Source organism: Mugil cephalus, chromosome 9 (assembly GCF_022458985.1).
Source record: "Mugil cephalus isolate CIBA_MC_2020 chromosome 9, CIBA_Mcephalus_1.1, whole genome shotgun sequence".
NCBI lineage: Eukaryota > Metazoa > Chordata > Actinopteri > Mugiliformes > Mugilidae > Mugil > Mugil cephalus.
Window position 1 is genome coordinate 17,928,500 of NC_061778.1, and position 15,567 is coordinate 17,944,066.

Below are 15,567 nucleotides of genomic sequence, written 5' to 3' on the forward strand. Positions count from 1 at the left end.
GGTCCTGAAAAAAAATAAAAATAAATGGTTTGGTGCACTGTCGGTCATTCTCATTTAATACCAGGTGTCATCTTGCAGTTCCATCGCAAACAACCCAGTTTGGGAACCAACAGTGTCTATGGACTGGGTGTAGCAAAACGAACCAACCAAAGCTTTTCTTAAATCAGTCACAAGTGATCAACAAGAACAACATTGGCTTGTTATCCTTCAGCTCCGTGCTTCTACTTTTTTCAATTCATCATTCTGTTGAGTGGCATCTGGACCAAAATCTATTTATTAACAACCCATTACATTTCAGACTTAATGGCATTTCAACAAGAACTGCTAATTAATGATTTAGCAGCATGAATAATTCCAGATGACTTACTAACTTTCAGTGAGGCACCCATAACCTTTTATTAATGATTTATTAATGTGGACGTCCCAATTGAGTCTGAAACTGCACTTAAGTACTTGTACTAGGAAAGTACCACGGTGCACTGCAATGGTAGCTTGTGGCAAGCGGTGTAATGCATGTCCAAGTTAGTTTACCAAACACAAAAAGAAACTGAAAGAAGTGAAATGGCTGTCGTTTACTAGATAGGGTCTGCTTCGCTTAGCTAGTTAACAAAAGTCTATGGTCTATTTAAACATCATCCTTTGACTACTCCGCTTTTAAGGACATTCAGGTGCAGCTCAACCAGCTAATAAGTATAGATCAGTAAACTGTGTGGACCCAGTGGAACAGCACATGTTAGACACGAGTTACATGACTCTACAGTCTTTCATAGAGCAGAGATACCAACCTATTCATAAACGATGCCTTATTCACGAAGTGGTACCAGACTGCTACAGTCAATGCCAGACTGGCACAGCTAAAAAGGGAAAAGGGTGCAGGTGCAGGGAAGTGCTTTATCTAAGAACAGTTGGATTCCTGCTTAGAAAACTGTAGACTACCTCTCTGAAATTCATCAGTGAAAAACTGCATGTGCATGCTATTAAAAAACAAAAACAAAAAAACAATCTAAATAACTCTGACCTAAATCTACTAATATAATGTAACCCAAAAACAGCCCCGGTGTCATAGAAATGGTGTGAACAACTCGTCCACTATTATACAACGTGCTCCAAAACGTGTACTGAAGCTAAATCTAATATGGTTTAGATTCACACATATTTCTCATAAAACTTTAACACGTTTAAATGCATACACTGAATATATAGTATATGTCAGATAAAAAGGTTCACCAGGATGTACTCTACATAGGACACACTGAGTGTAAGTGTGTTCGCCATTCACCGCAGCACATTCCTGCATTCATGCCAGCATGCAGCTGAAAATACCAGCAGAAAGCAGTCTGTGCAGTGTCTGTGCAGTGGTTTCTCATGTTTGCTCCCATAAGCTGCTTAAGAAGCTCTGGTTGTACTGGCAGAAGTGTGTGTTTGTTCTCAGAGACTTTGTTGCTATACTGAGCCAGCATTGTGCTGTGTGTGGCGGATGGGGATACAAACTTCCGTCCTCACAATAATAGAACTGATAATCTTTTTCCTGTGTTACTGTACATTGTTTCAGGGAGTCTACAGCTAGACAAAAGCACACTACGCTACAATTCAGCTCAAAGTGGCTACTAAAAGCACAAGTACAAATCCTCATAAAGATATTTCTGTATATAAGCCACCGAACGCTTATATTTTGTGCCAGCTTGCAACAATTTTAAATATGCAGAGTTTTGTTTGGCCCAGAAATACGTCCCTTGCATTGTTGACAGTGTTTATTAAAGCTACATGAAAACACACTCTCCAGCTGGGATGTTAGCTGACGGACTAAGAACCACAAAGCATTACCAACAAATGCAATCATAAATGCATTCCAATTAGTGTGCAATTCTGCATGGATGAGGGAGTTGAGCGTGCAGGGATATAGATGTTTCTCTGTTTACATGATGAAAAGCTTCCTTAAAAGCCATAAAAAAGACAGCTTTTAATATTTTTTAACTCAGTTAAAATAATTGATTAACAAAGAAACAAAAAAACAAAACAAAACAAAGCAAAACACAAAACTGATTTCCTTTATTTTGACTTAAAAGTTGTGCACATTGCTAGCCTAGCTCTGAGTCGATCTGTTGGGAAATGATTATGTTTAAGAACAGATCCCCAGGTCAATGAAATCATTTGATTGATTGCTTGTGGTGATGGACGGGGTAGAAACAGCAGTCATACTGGTCATCTGAGCACAGAGGAGTTGTACGACTATGATTTGTTGTAGGACTGTCCAGTTGTGTGCAGAGCTATTTTATCTTTATATCAGTTGAACTCATATTCTGAGAACAAAAGAGTCTGGTTACTCCAGGCTACATGCTACCTTCATCTCAAGCTAACCAGCTAAGTTGCGAGGCTGGATTTAGTGAGGAGAAAGACTAAATCAAAGATCTTCAGCGTTTTTCAGTCCAAGGACCCCCCAACTGAAATATTAAACTAGTCAAATAATACACAGGTTCAAATATGTATATATATATATATATATATATATATATATATATATATATATATATATATATATATAATATATATATTATTTTTCTATACATATATATATTTTTTTTTTTTATTCAGTAGTTGACTGATGGGAGCGAGCCTACTGTTAGCTTCTCTTTAGCTAACACAGCGGCATGGGTGTGGGATTTCACCTGGGGACTGAACATGCTCTCAGACAATTGTGGGGAACCTGGCAGAGTCAGTGTGTAATATGCGGCTTTGTGATTGGCTCAGCAGTGATGGGGGCGGGACCTAGTGAGAACAGGAAGCTTAGATTGACAGGTCTCATTTAGTGTAGCACAGTGTGAAACAGAGACAGCTTCTGTATCACTCAATGAGATAAGTGTTGACTGAAAGATAAAAGGTAACATCTTCTGCTTCCATTTACAAAATATGTTGGATTCATGTTGATGTGTTTTGAAGAAATTTAAATTTGTGGGGGGAAATTAAATTCTATCTATCTATCTATCTATCTATCTATCTATCTATCTATCTATCTATCTATCTATCTATCTATCTATCTATCTATCTATCTATCTATCTATCTATCTATCGTTTTTCTAGTGAGCTGTCGGTGAGCTTGATAACCATGTGCATCAGTATCAAATGTAGTGTGGAGTGAAGAGTCACGTTAGCAGCTAGTTAATCCAAAGTCTCTTTTTTGATTCCAAATAACTAACACTGGCCGACTGTCTCAGTGTTGCCCAGAAATACCAAGCTGGACTGAATCTAACTTCATTGCTTAGCATATTCCACAAACTCTGTTAAATTGAAGGAAGATTTGTTAGCACTGTAATTTCCTGAAGCTACCCCCAACTTGCTGCAGCTAGCATGAGCTAACTGGTAAACTCTTACTATAAATTTACTTAGAAGAAAGACAAGTATCAGTAAACTCTGGTCATTGTTTAACTGTTATTTAATAACTATATTTGATAATTTTATTGACCAATTTCAGGCTCAATGCAAAAAGACTCTAAATCTGACTCCGCAATAACAAAATCAATTTATGTCATATTTTTCTGCTGAATCAAGAGGGACCGTGTTGAGCTTCGAGGCTGCAGTGATATGACCCAGGCACCCTCCAGGAAATGTTTGTCGAGCTAAAACTCAAATATGTTCAGAAACAAGGGGGGATTCAGCCTGTTGCTTATCCATGGTGAAAATGAACTCTGGACTTTTGATGGTGTCTTTGAGGAAACAATAAGCATCTTTCTCTGCAACTCATTCCTCTGTTATTTGTGCTCCAAACTCATTAATCTTAATTGATCCTTGTTACTTGCCAAACTCCGAAGCCCAAAGAGACTGTTCAGTGTGCAGACAACTTGTTCCCTCACTGAAGCCAGTCCAATTATGCAAACATATTCATACACTGATAAAGTAGTTCACACACACAGGCACATGTTTGGAAGGTTATTCCCGAGCTCCTACCCGTATCCTAATTGCAACCTTTTCCCTAAAACCAAACCTTCTTAATGAATAAGTGAGGATCAGCCAAAATATCCTCAGTTTGCGCAAATGTCCTCACTTCGATGGTATGGGACCGGTCCTCCGAACGATAGCTGTACAAGACGCGCATGCACACACACACGGACAATGTCTCAGTGTAAGATCCACTTACATAAGAAATATCTATCAAAGGGTACTGCCACTTCGGTGCAGAAATATAATCTACATAATCACAGTTAAACTAAAAAAAAGGCAGATTTCAACTCGATCTGCAGGAGTTTAAGTAAAGCTGCGTAGTTGTTTAGGCAAACAAACAGGAAGACTACTTTTTTTTTTTAATCAAGTAGACACAGGCCAACTTATATATATATACACAATGAGTCATATATAGTATACATTCCTCTGACCACTGTGGAAAGCACGGTAATCAATTACAAGAATTCAAGTTTTCAGAGCAACCACCTGAGAAACATCACCGCAAGAACTTATGCTGCAATCGAAGACACAATAAAAGCAAATATGCCATACCAACCAGACTGAATCTAAGGGGTTAACGCTGGTTAAAGGTTTAGCTATTCACAGCCTGAGAAAGGTTGTGGTTGCACGAAAGAACACCACAATAACTCAGTTTATGTATGGAAAAGGTCACATACTAACTACAAAATGCAGAGCGGAATCGTTTGTAGCTTCCAAATAAAAGCAGTGACTGAGCATTAAAGGCAATAAGACAATGTTTTAAACAAGTAGCTTAAACGTTGCTTTGGAAAATGGAAAATCTGGCGATGGTCTGCAACCTAGTATCAAGGAGGGTGAAGAGGCCTCAAGTAAAGGGCCTTGTAATAGTAATGACAGATTTCTTAATTTAAAAACTAAGGCAGCACAACACTGCTATCTTCCCTTGGCAAATAATTAAAATTTTAGGCATGCAGACCATTATAAACCCTTGCCTCCACCTCACTGTACAACACAAAACCATATTCCAATTAACTGGAGCAATAACAGTTCTCATCTCGTGTGACACATAAAAGCACATGCGTGAACTGTAATATGGTAAACATGTTCAGTGAAAGCTATTACGGTCAACCCAGAGCAGCATATCATACACGGGGCAGATATGCAAAATGCACTCGAAGAGATGACACGATGCATGTATTAGGTTATTACAATAAGAAGGGTGGAAAGAATAGAAACAGAACAGAACAGAAATAATATTCAGGGTTTATTACAACCAGCCTGGGAGGTCTGGCTTTTAATCTGTGACACCTCCTGCTCGTACCCCAGTTTCTTTCAGTCCACCTATTTCTGTGAAAATGTACGTTTATGTGAGTCTGCACAGCTCTTACTGTAAAGAGCAACGGGACCACGTCATAGTGTACAGCGTCAGACAAATCAGTCCATCCTGCTTCTGCGTTTCTAAGAAGGAAACTTTTCTGTCTTTTAGTCAAGGCCAAACACTGACTCTGGAAGGTGTTGAATTCAAAACTGCCTTCCGTGCGTACATCGCTGGATAACTGCAGCAAAAGATTCCTCCTTCTCTGGCAATGATACACTGTCTCATTATTAATGATAAAAGCTTTTGGATGCATACTGCAGGAGTACTTCACCATGAAAGGTTGCGTCACCGTTTCTGCTTTTCACATGTGGGTATAGATTAGCATCACAATTCAGCCCGTGTTTTATCACCCATCAGCTTGGTCACGCTGAGTCTCACACTTTTTCACACAGGTCTTCTCTGTTGTTTGGCCGTGTTGGTGCGTGCTTCTTCCAGGTGCACAACGGTGAGCACCGAGGGACTGAATAAAGATTCACAACGACGCGAGATGGGACTAAAGACAAAAGACGTCTCCCGTCTAGTTATATGAAACACTCGTGGCGGCATCCACATCTAATCAGGCCTGTAATTAAATGTCTCATCAAATCTATTTTCTCCTCCAATCATTTCAGTCCAGTCATCCAGCAGGATTACTGGAGAGCAGTGGGAGGGAGAACGGAGCAGGAAGCCGGTCCAAGATGGAGCAGCTTCCTGTCGTGTCTCTGTGAAGTGAGTGTGAGGGGCAGACGGCAGGAGCTGGAGGACGCTGGCTGCTGGAAGGGCTCCAGTCACTGTATTGGCAAAGGTACTCCAAGCACAGATGGCTTGGTCATCGCTGCACGCATCACGCGCGCACGCACACACACACACACCGACACGCAAAAGCCCCTCGACAGAAGATGACACACAGCAGCAAATAAGCACGGAACGCATTAATGCACAGCCACCCACGGACTGAGACGTGTGAATGAACACACAGGCGCACACATCTGAGTCCGCATCAAACTGCGCATGGGATTAAATGCCACATCAAATCTACTTTAGCTCCTGATCCTTTCAACCCTGTAGTGCCCTCCTTTACAAACCAAAATAAAAACAGCAACTGTGTTCACAGATTAGTTGCGTGCTCTTGTGGAGAGGTGGAGGGAGAGAGGGAGAGGGAGAGGCCCTCTCCGACCACAGGACAAAAAACGCATTCCTCTTTCTCACTATGTGACAAGCTGGACACAGCAGAGCTGTGAAAGAAAGCAGCAATCGCTCTAATTTCGCTCTTATTTTGCGCTCGCAGTGCAGATGCACACTCCGCCTTTTTTGCCCACGAGGCAGAGGCAGAGTGGCTCATGAATTCTTGCTCACGAAAACTGAGAAAGAGAAAATAAATGTTTAAAATGTGCTGAAGAGAGTTGGGTCACGAGCCAGGGAGACAGGGGACAGTCTGAATACAGTGGGTTTGAAGACTGACATTAATATTTAAGAAGAGATGGCACCGGGAAGCTGATTTATGATATATTATTAAAATATATATTATTTATATTGTAACCATACTTGAAAATATTCTACAAAAAATGTACATTGACTATTCTGTAAACTGCTTTCCATCAGACTTGGGCTTATATTTCTTTTTTGATGAGAAAGTTTAAATAAAAAACAAAACAATGGGTCAATTACAACATACTGATCCATTTTGAATTTTCTACATTTCTACATAAAAAATGCGACACAGAAATAACAAACTTGTGTAATCATTTGTACATATCTGTGAGTTGCCTTGACTTGTTGACTTGTGCTCACTATCTGATGTGACCTGACCTTTGTGAAGCAGGAACATCAAAGAAACATTTCCAGTAACTGCTGACCAGTCGCCTATATATGGAGTGTGTATATTTAAAGTAACGTAGAAACAGCACATTTGAGTTAAAGGTCCAAGTCAGAGGAGATTAAAATCAAGTCTAAACTGAAAAAACTGAGCAAAGTATTCTTAGTTCATAGTCACCTGTGATGACTCATGTCAGTGTGGCATTGTTCTGCCCTTCTACATGTTCCTACATGTTTCTGTTATAAATCTCCTCCACAATGGGAAACAACAGCGCTATTAAAATACACCCTGAAAATAAATGGCAGCTTTTGAGGAAGATTTGGACTCCGGGCAGACAGTGACATTGACTAATCTTCCCCTACACACGAGCTTCTGCATTGGGTTCAATAAATTTCTGCGAGAGCCACGCACAGCTAAATGTGGTTTTAATGAGTCCAGAGAGCGTCTCCAGAGCGAAAGCACAGACAGCCTTCACCTCCAGACTATCTAATATCAAATTATGTTTCTTTATCAGTAACACTTATAGTGCGCAGTCGACTGGCTGCGTGTCTTTTTTTTTTTTTTTAACGAGAGGAAGATTATTCCTCATCGACACTACTCTGCCGGGGCGCTGTCACTGCATTCTGGGCTCATTACACAATGAGTCATTTACACAAGTGAGGTTTTATTTCATGGTTGACGTGATACATAGTGAGATTCTTTTATTGTATTAAGAAGTTTGAAAGTGGTTTTGCATGAGAAGGGATCCTAGAGGTAGTGTTATTTGTCATCAGTCAGCTGGAGGGAAACCCAAGACTGCATGTACACAAGCATTGGACCGAAATTTGGGGAAATCCCAGCTGGTTTAATCTTGGCACTGAAAACTGAGCATAAGGCCATGTCATCATCATCTCAAACACTCAATAATCTGGGTAACATCAGAAGTCAGAAAGCAACGTGGATGTAGATAAAACAGAAAAAAATAGCAGCGCTAAAAACAAACCTCCTGTAAAACTAGATGGAATGGTACGTCATGGAGGTATCATGTTATAGAGAGATAAAGTCATGACGTCATGAAGTGCTGTAGCTGTGTTTATTCACTCTATTTTTTAACCCCGATTTAAATGAGGACAAGATAAACCCATATTACCAGATAACTCACAATGCACGCGGTGTAAGAAAAATAAAAAGAACAAGATATGCAGATCACTGTGTCAGAAAATGCTAACTGTGCAGTGTGTCTGCCAGAAGAAATGTGAAGTGAAGCGTGGGCTCACTTACATCCGCTCTTAAAACTTGGATCGCATTTAAAAAAAAAAAAATAAAAAAAAAATCGACAACTCAGATTGAGGTTCAAGTATCACTGGCGGAACTCACTTGGCTGAACATTTAGTATTAAATGATGACCATGTTGAAATGTTTCGTTATTTTGGCCAATTCTTGTATTTTCCTCATGTACGCCCAAATTAGGCCACCTACCTACCACCTACCTACGTATTTGACATACTAACCGCACACCTGACAGTGCCAGTTGTTCAACCCTCAATATCAATGGCCTCCCCGCTAAAAAAAGGCATGTAGAAAGTGGAAATTAAAAAACAAAAACAGACAAAATGTCAAACCTGTGCGCAGTGATGAGGAGAAGTGACACTGCTAGAATTAATCCCAAATGTCAAATTCTCATATTTTTTTCCACGCTCTTGTCCGTGGTTTAGTGTTTGACCTTTAGCCCTCTCTCAACACCTGAACAATTTGATCCACCTATTCTTTTGTGAACATAATAGTAACGATAATTTCCCGGATTCTTCTTTCCAGATTTCAATGCAAACAGTCGTGTTCATATTTTCCATAAAGGTCATGTGATTCTACGCCCATTTTAAAACCGCATAAACTGTTGAAATGTTAGCAGATGATATCTTCACCTGGTTTATTTTCCCTGATGGAAATAATGTGTATTAAAGCCCTGACGGGTTAAAAAAAACCCTCAGACTTAGTGCATCCTTGCATGATGCTAAATGCGGCATGTGCAAGTCGTCATATATATTTTGGGGATTAAAAGTATCCTGAAATGGTGGGTATTTCAGGAACTGAAATTGCAAGATTTGCAAAACTTGCAATCATCAGCTTTAAACCGTATTTACGGGCAACCTACTGACCTGTTAGTGTTTCTCCATCTGTGTCAGAGGCCACAAGCTGATATTAACACAGAGCGTCTGTCTCCAGGAGTCGAAGACTGAAAAATCAGCTAAATGCAAAAAGTCAGGTGAATACTGGACATGTGTAGCTGGGAACAAACACAACCACTTGCTCATGGAACTGGTCGCAACTGTGGCTTTTAAATATGCTATAGTTGGCAGACTCTCACCGAAAAGCAGAATCCTTCGTTTGGGATGAGACATTTGCGGATCGTTTGCAATGCAACCCGCCCTCCGCTGCACCAGTTGCACTACCTTGAATTTCATGCAACCACAGTGAGATATTTGAGTGGAGACAATGGCCCCATAATTTGATAGTGCTGTCTGTTTCCCTGCTTCCGGACAGAGCTTCAGATGAACCATGATATGATCATCGAGCTGAAGTGGAAGTGCACCAGTGAACGATGGTGGCTATATGCAGACGGTGATGCACCTCTCCTGTTTCAGGAAGGAGACTAACGACATTTGTATGACCTTGTTAGATGCTCCCTGTTGAGGCAGACATATATGGTGACACATTAAATGCAATAACACCTATGTCGTTTTGATTTTTACAATCATCTGCAAATAGTCCCCGAGAACCGCGGCCAATTTGTGAAGGCAGAAATAGGCAAAGCTTCCGAATAAGCTCACATTCATCTGCACTTCAAAGATACTTGGCTAAAAAAAAAAACAACAAGGGAATGACTCAATAATTCATGAGAGTAACCAACTTCACAGCACTTCCCATAGCAGGGATGTGCAGTAGGAAGCTCTCGCAGATGTAGCAGACGTGGACCCGCGTACCGTATGTAGACATTTTGCCTTTTCCTCCTACTAACGGCCAAATGTTCAATCCTAGAGCTGAGCTGCACAGAAAACAGATTTCCTACGCTGACAGCCATTTCAAAGCAGGAGAAAACCCACCAAATCAGCACTGAGAAACGTCTAATGCAAACACTGCACTGTAAATGCAAAGCATGAGGGGTGCTGATCTGTCACACTGGTTCCGAGAGCCCATCTGGAAACCAGAAGATTCATCATTGTGCATTAGAGTCCTCAGTGTCAGAGCATAACATTTTATGACCAGTAAAGCAATTGTAAAGAAAAAAAAACCCAACGCATTATCTACACAGGAAATGAGTGGGCGTCCAGTTGACACAACTTCAGAGCTCAGGCCTTACAATATAAACTGAAAACAAATGTGTGTCGGTGTTAAATAATGCTACTAAGAAAGTAACATACAAGTTACACGAATGCTCCTAAAAGTACACACTGCTCTGGTACATTAGTGCAAAATGCTGCAGTGCAGAATGAGTCCAGATTTTTGCTGCTTGAAATCTTCTTTGGATATCGAATCAGGGCTCAAGACAGGAAAACAGAGCTTCAAACACGTACATCTCGCTTTAATTATTGAGCTCATGCTGAACCACGATGAGACGTAGAGACCCACTGATACCAATAGGACAGCCATTCAACTACCGAGCCACAAAACTGACAAGTTAGTCTGATGTAGCCAGAATCGATTCGTATCAGAACATGAGTCTGGTAACAATGCATGTGGATTTCATTATGATATTTGTCTCAACGGATAGAGGAAATAAAATGGCTCTGCGCACGACTGCGTGGTCCTAAAAACCAATCAGGGCCATTTTGTCGTTAATACATTCCGCTCTGAAGCGCTAACATGGTGCCTCTGTGACGACGTGGCTGTTATGCTTCTTGTCCATAACCACGTGAAACCCCCCCACGATTTTCACGTGCCGATCTATACGGCTTATTTCCACCACAAAAATTTGTGTGAAGGTAGTGAAGGTAGTGTGGTTTACTCACAAGCACTCAAGTCACAAAAACAGAAGTGAAATGAAAATATATATATATAAATAAAATGTTGTACTTCTTGTTTAGCTTTAAATCATCTAACAAAAAGAGTTTAGTTTGTGTTAACTTTTAATTTTTCGATCTTTGCCAAGTTGTTGTCATTTGTGTATATTCTATAACGGTGACATGAGAATTTGTGTGGCTACTGGCTAGCAAGATACAAAGGTCTGGTGGCCAGAGAGCGCAGACAATGCAAATCAGCCACCACGCTGTACTGCGTGCTGCTGTAGCATCTCCGCGTGAAATCTTATCCCCAGGCTTATGCTAGCAAATATCAGATAGCATCTAACAAAACATTCCCAAACACCGTGCTTCTGCCTGTACGACATCTTTACCTAGGACCACGGAGGAAACAGGTCGTGGACTCTTCGTGTGAGGTAAACCAGAAGACTGGCGTAAAGTCGTGGGCCAGTGTAGGCCCCTGACAAAACACGCAAGAATTCATACATAAAAAGAGAGATATGCTGCTGTTTTAACCAGGATTTTTACAAAGTTCTGGTGACATAGTATCAGTTGTCTTCCTGAGCCAAACCTTTGTTTGACCTTGCATCTGATACTTTGCGAGGTCTCCGTTTCTTTCCCATCCTTCTGTGCCAGCACACAGGGCTGCTTAAACAGCCCGGTTAGGCTGTTTATTCAAGTAAAAGAGAAAAAAAGCATGACTCTGCTTATTTCATGTATAATTGATCATTACATTAGGAGTTAGCTGACATGCACAAGACTGTCATTGACAAAGTTGAAGAGACACACCTTGTGACTTCCTGGAAGCCATGTGTCTCTCTGGAGAGAGAGAGAGAGAGAGAGAGAAGAACAACGCGCACAATCGATTTCGTTTCGAGGCTGATTCATCCAGGAGTCCTTGTGCAGTAGACCTACGGCCGCTTACCGGCTCTAAAATGATGGAAATGTCTTATTATAATAATTAATTACATATGCCAACACACGCCAATGAAGCTGCTAAACGCTTTTCACATTTCAGCCACAACTGTATTGTGCGAACCCTCTCGTACTAAATGCTGTTATATAAAGCCAGTGTGTAGTAACTCGGTTGTGCGTGAGCAGAAGCAAAGTGGGGATGCCCCCAAACCAAAACAATGGCCAGACACACACCAGCAGATAAATCTAAGCTTTCCACACAGGAATAATCCCTTTAAAACAGAACCAGGACACCTGAGGTTGGTCAGGATATTTAGTGGGTCAACTTCCTCAGACAGGAAAAAAAAAAAAAAAAAACAGGGAGTGAGACAAATAGACAGAGAGGGATTAATAAGTGGCCATATCAAGGCCAAGCAGTCACGGGCTGATATAAAAGAGGTTGTGGCTTCCCTGAGGGAGCGTGTTCTAGGCCGACGCAGGCCCGCCTGGGGGCCCATCATCCTCTTCTGTGTCCATTCAGTAAACCACAGCACACTTCCTCTGACACACAACCACACACACACACTCTCTTGATGTGTGACATCTCTCTGGCTGAAAGAGGTGACCCTAAACGATGACTGCATGAAATAAGGAGGAGAGATTCCCCCGTGTTCTGATGTAGGCTGAGAGACTTTCAGTAATTAGTGACTCGATGCTGTTTCAGTCACAGACGTTTTATGAAAGCTTTTTTCCATGTGCTGTTCTAACCAGCTGGTGTCATAGAGAAATTATGTTTTCTACATTTAAGGCATGTGAAGAATAATGACAGTAGTCCTGTACTCAGGTAAAGCCACAGCCGGACGTAGTCAGACTCTATTCTTATAAGAATATAAGTCTGATAATACTTGGATTTCATTAAAGAGTGTTTTTCAACAGACGCTGAGAAAAAAAATACCCAGTCGTACAACCATCACCACGTAACGGTCACTCAAATCAGCCAGATCTTTGCGGGAGCATAATCAGTTCCCAACTATCGTTCCACCTCCAAAAAAAATAATCAAAATGAGTACGGGGAAGTTGGTCTGCTTCTGGGCTTGTACAGCCTCGATATAGGTGGAAGTTTAAAAGCCTAATTGCCATAATTCAACTAAATATTACATGCTTTGCGCTAAATCTACCACCCACCATGTGAAACTGCCTTGACCTGAGTAAGTCTTAATATTTCTGTTATACTTTCATCATCATCAACACTGTGTTAGAAAAACTGACTCCAACCATCCTACTTTTGAAACGTCAACACCGTGACCACCATTATAACTTCACAGCGTATGCAAAGACCCTTAACTATTAACACGACGAATGATGTGGGGACTTCAGGACGGGAGAAGTGTTTCTGTGGTTTGTTTGTCTAGCATTCAAGTAGTTTGACAAAAATGTAAACTGACGCTTCCAGCCTTCGAATTAATCATAAAAGCGCCAACAGGAGGAAGACTACAGATTCCTGTCAACTGCAGGAGTCTGTTCGCAATTACTATCACTGTCTTCTCGAGACTCATTTGTAAAATGGAAGGGTCATCACGTATATGGTCCTGGATATTTGTACTGAATCGATTCGATTCATTTGGAGACATATCAGTTTCAAAACAATTTTGCTTAGTTATGAAAGAGATTTTTGGGAAAGCTAATGTCATCACTGGTACCAGAGATCTGTGGTATTTCCATATTTCACATCTAGTCTCATATCTTTTCTGCCGTCTTACTATTTGAATCCTGTCGGCTCTCAGGCCTGACAGTGCTCTCACAGTAGCAGCCTCGGCCATGTTTTGGATCTCCCTGACACGTAGGCTAATCTTGTACATCTTGTCATGTGTAATATTAATTGCTTTGGAGTAGGTCCAAACAAACTTTCCACCACAAAAACTTCATAGGCAAGGACGTTGGTCTGTCTTTATGGCAGCGTTATTATTATTATTATTAGTAGTAGTATTATTATTATTATTACGTAAGTCCATATCCATTCCACCAGTGACCCAAAACCAGTACTAGGAATCCACTACAAGTTCGACACCACAGACTTCTAGCACAGTTTCAACTTTGCCAGCCATGCTACGACTTAGGGTGTTTTAGCCAGGTGTTCTTCTCAGGTTAAGAGTGGTTTTAATTGTGGGGCATGTTTCAGCCAATACTAAGAGGAAAATACTAATACTAATTAAAGTGCTCTTTGCGTCGCTGGCATACAGTGTACATTAGTGTTGTCTTTACAGTGAGTGCCTGCAGCCGACGGGACAGATGTGAACCCTCTGATCTGGCCAAGTCAAAGACAGTCCCTCCATTCAGAAACGGCAGAGTGATCCATATGACCCCCTGCTCCCCCCTCCCCCCACGCCCTTCCACACACACACACACACAAACATGAACACCATCCAGCTTCCATCACTTCAGAGGACATAACGCTGACTTTCGTTCAGTTTCCTGGAGATGACGTCTAGCCCTAGCCGTGGTGACTACTAACTACAGCTAACTCTTTAAATGCAACCAGGGGCTTAAGGGGTCTCAAAAGGGGACAGATTTACTCCGCGTCCCCACAACAACCCTAGGATAGAGCAGACGCACGCAGGGATGACTTCATGACTCCTGACTCCAGTTTTGAAAATGGTTTACATATGACAGCTCGTCATGGACATGGCTGAAACATGGACTAAGCTGAATAAAACGCAAAGAGCCAAATTCAAATGCGTTTAAATTGATAATTTCATAATAAAAAAAACACACACACATATATATATACCCATAGCTACAACCTACACCAAGGCTAAATAACAATATTTACATTTTTAGATGCATTAACTCGTGCTATTTTATTTTTTATTTTATTTTATTTAAGTTTAATTTTTCACCTTTCCACGTCATTGTGTTGAATTCATTTTTTTAAGTTGCTTTAATAAATGTAAATAAGTCCCGTGAACCTATTTGACTCTTCCTCCTTTCCCAGTATGAACGGACTGTCAGCCTAGCCGCTCGCAGTGAGAACCAATGCGGGGAACCGGTGAGTGATGCTGCGTTTGAGTCGTCCGCTACGAGGTCTCAGTGTCAGGTCCCCGGACGAGCTGTCGACCTGTAGACCTCCACGCTCAAACACACGGAAACAGACGGTGGGGGTTAGGTCGGACTACTCACGCCCTTGGTCTGGGGAAGCCCATGGATAGCAGCACATCCAGGCTGGAGCCACATTTCATCGAGCCCGCTCGGTTGTGCCGGAGTCTCCGAGGGAGGATTTTGCTGTAGAGGTCCTCTTTGGCAGCCATGGTCCACCGGCGTCACCGAGTCCGCTGCGAGTCTGACACGGTCCGTCCACCACCACCACCAGACCTCCGGCTACTCCATGAGCCGCGGCTGAGTCCGCATGAGTGGAGCGGCAACGGCAGCGACACGGAGCGGAGAGCAGCTCTGCGCGGCCAGGCAGAGTCCTGCTACTCCGCCCACTGGAGGAAGCAGCAAATTAGACGTCCTCACTGGGTACGCACGGTACAGCGGCTCAATACACAAAACTTATGCAATATCATTAAGACTGCTCGGTTTCATCATAAAGT

The 15,567-nt window shown here is 41.6% G+C and overlaps 1 protein-coding gene across 1 annotated transcript in view; it reads right to left on the reverse strand.

The window, feature by feature from the left end:
• The window catches only part of ubash3bb (ubiquitin associated and SH3 domain containing Bb), a 39,739-nt gene extending 24,281 nt beyond the window's left edge, over positions 1-15,458 (reverse strand). Inside the window, exon 1 of the mRNA XM_047594443.1 lies at positions 15,155-15,458. Within this exon, the coding sequence (XP_047450399.1) occupies positions 15,155-15,282 (128 nt within the window). The 5' untranslated portion in view covers positions 15,283-15,458. The remainder of the gene's footprint in view (positions 1-15,154) is intronic.
• Between the last annotated feature and the right edge of the window lie 109 nt (positions 15,459-15,567).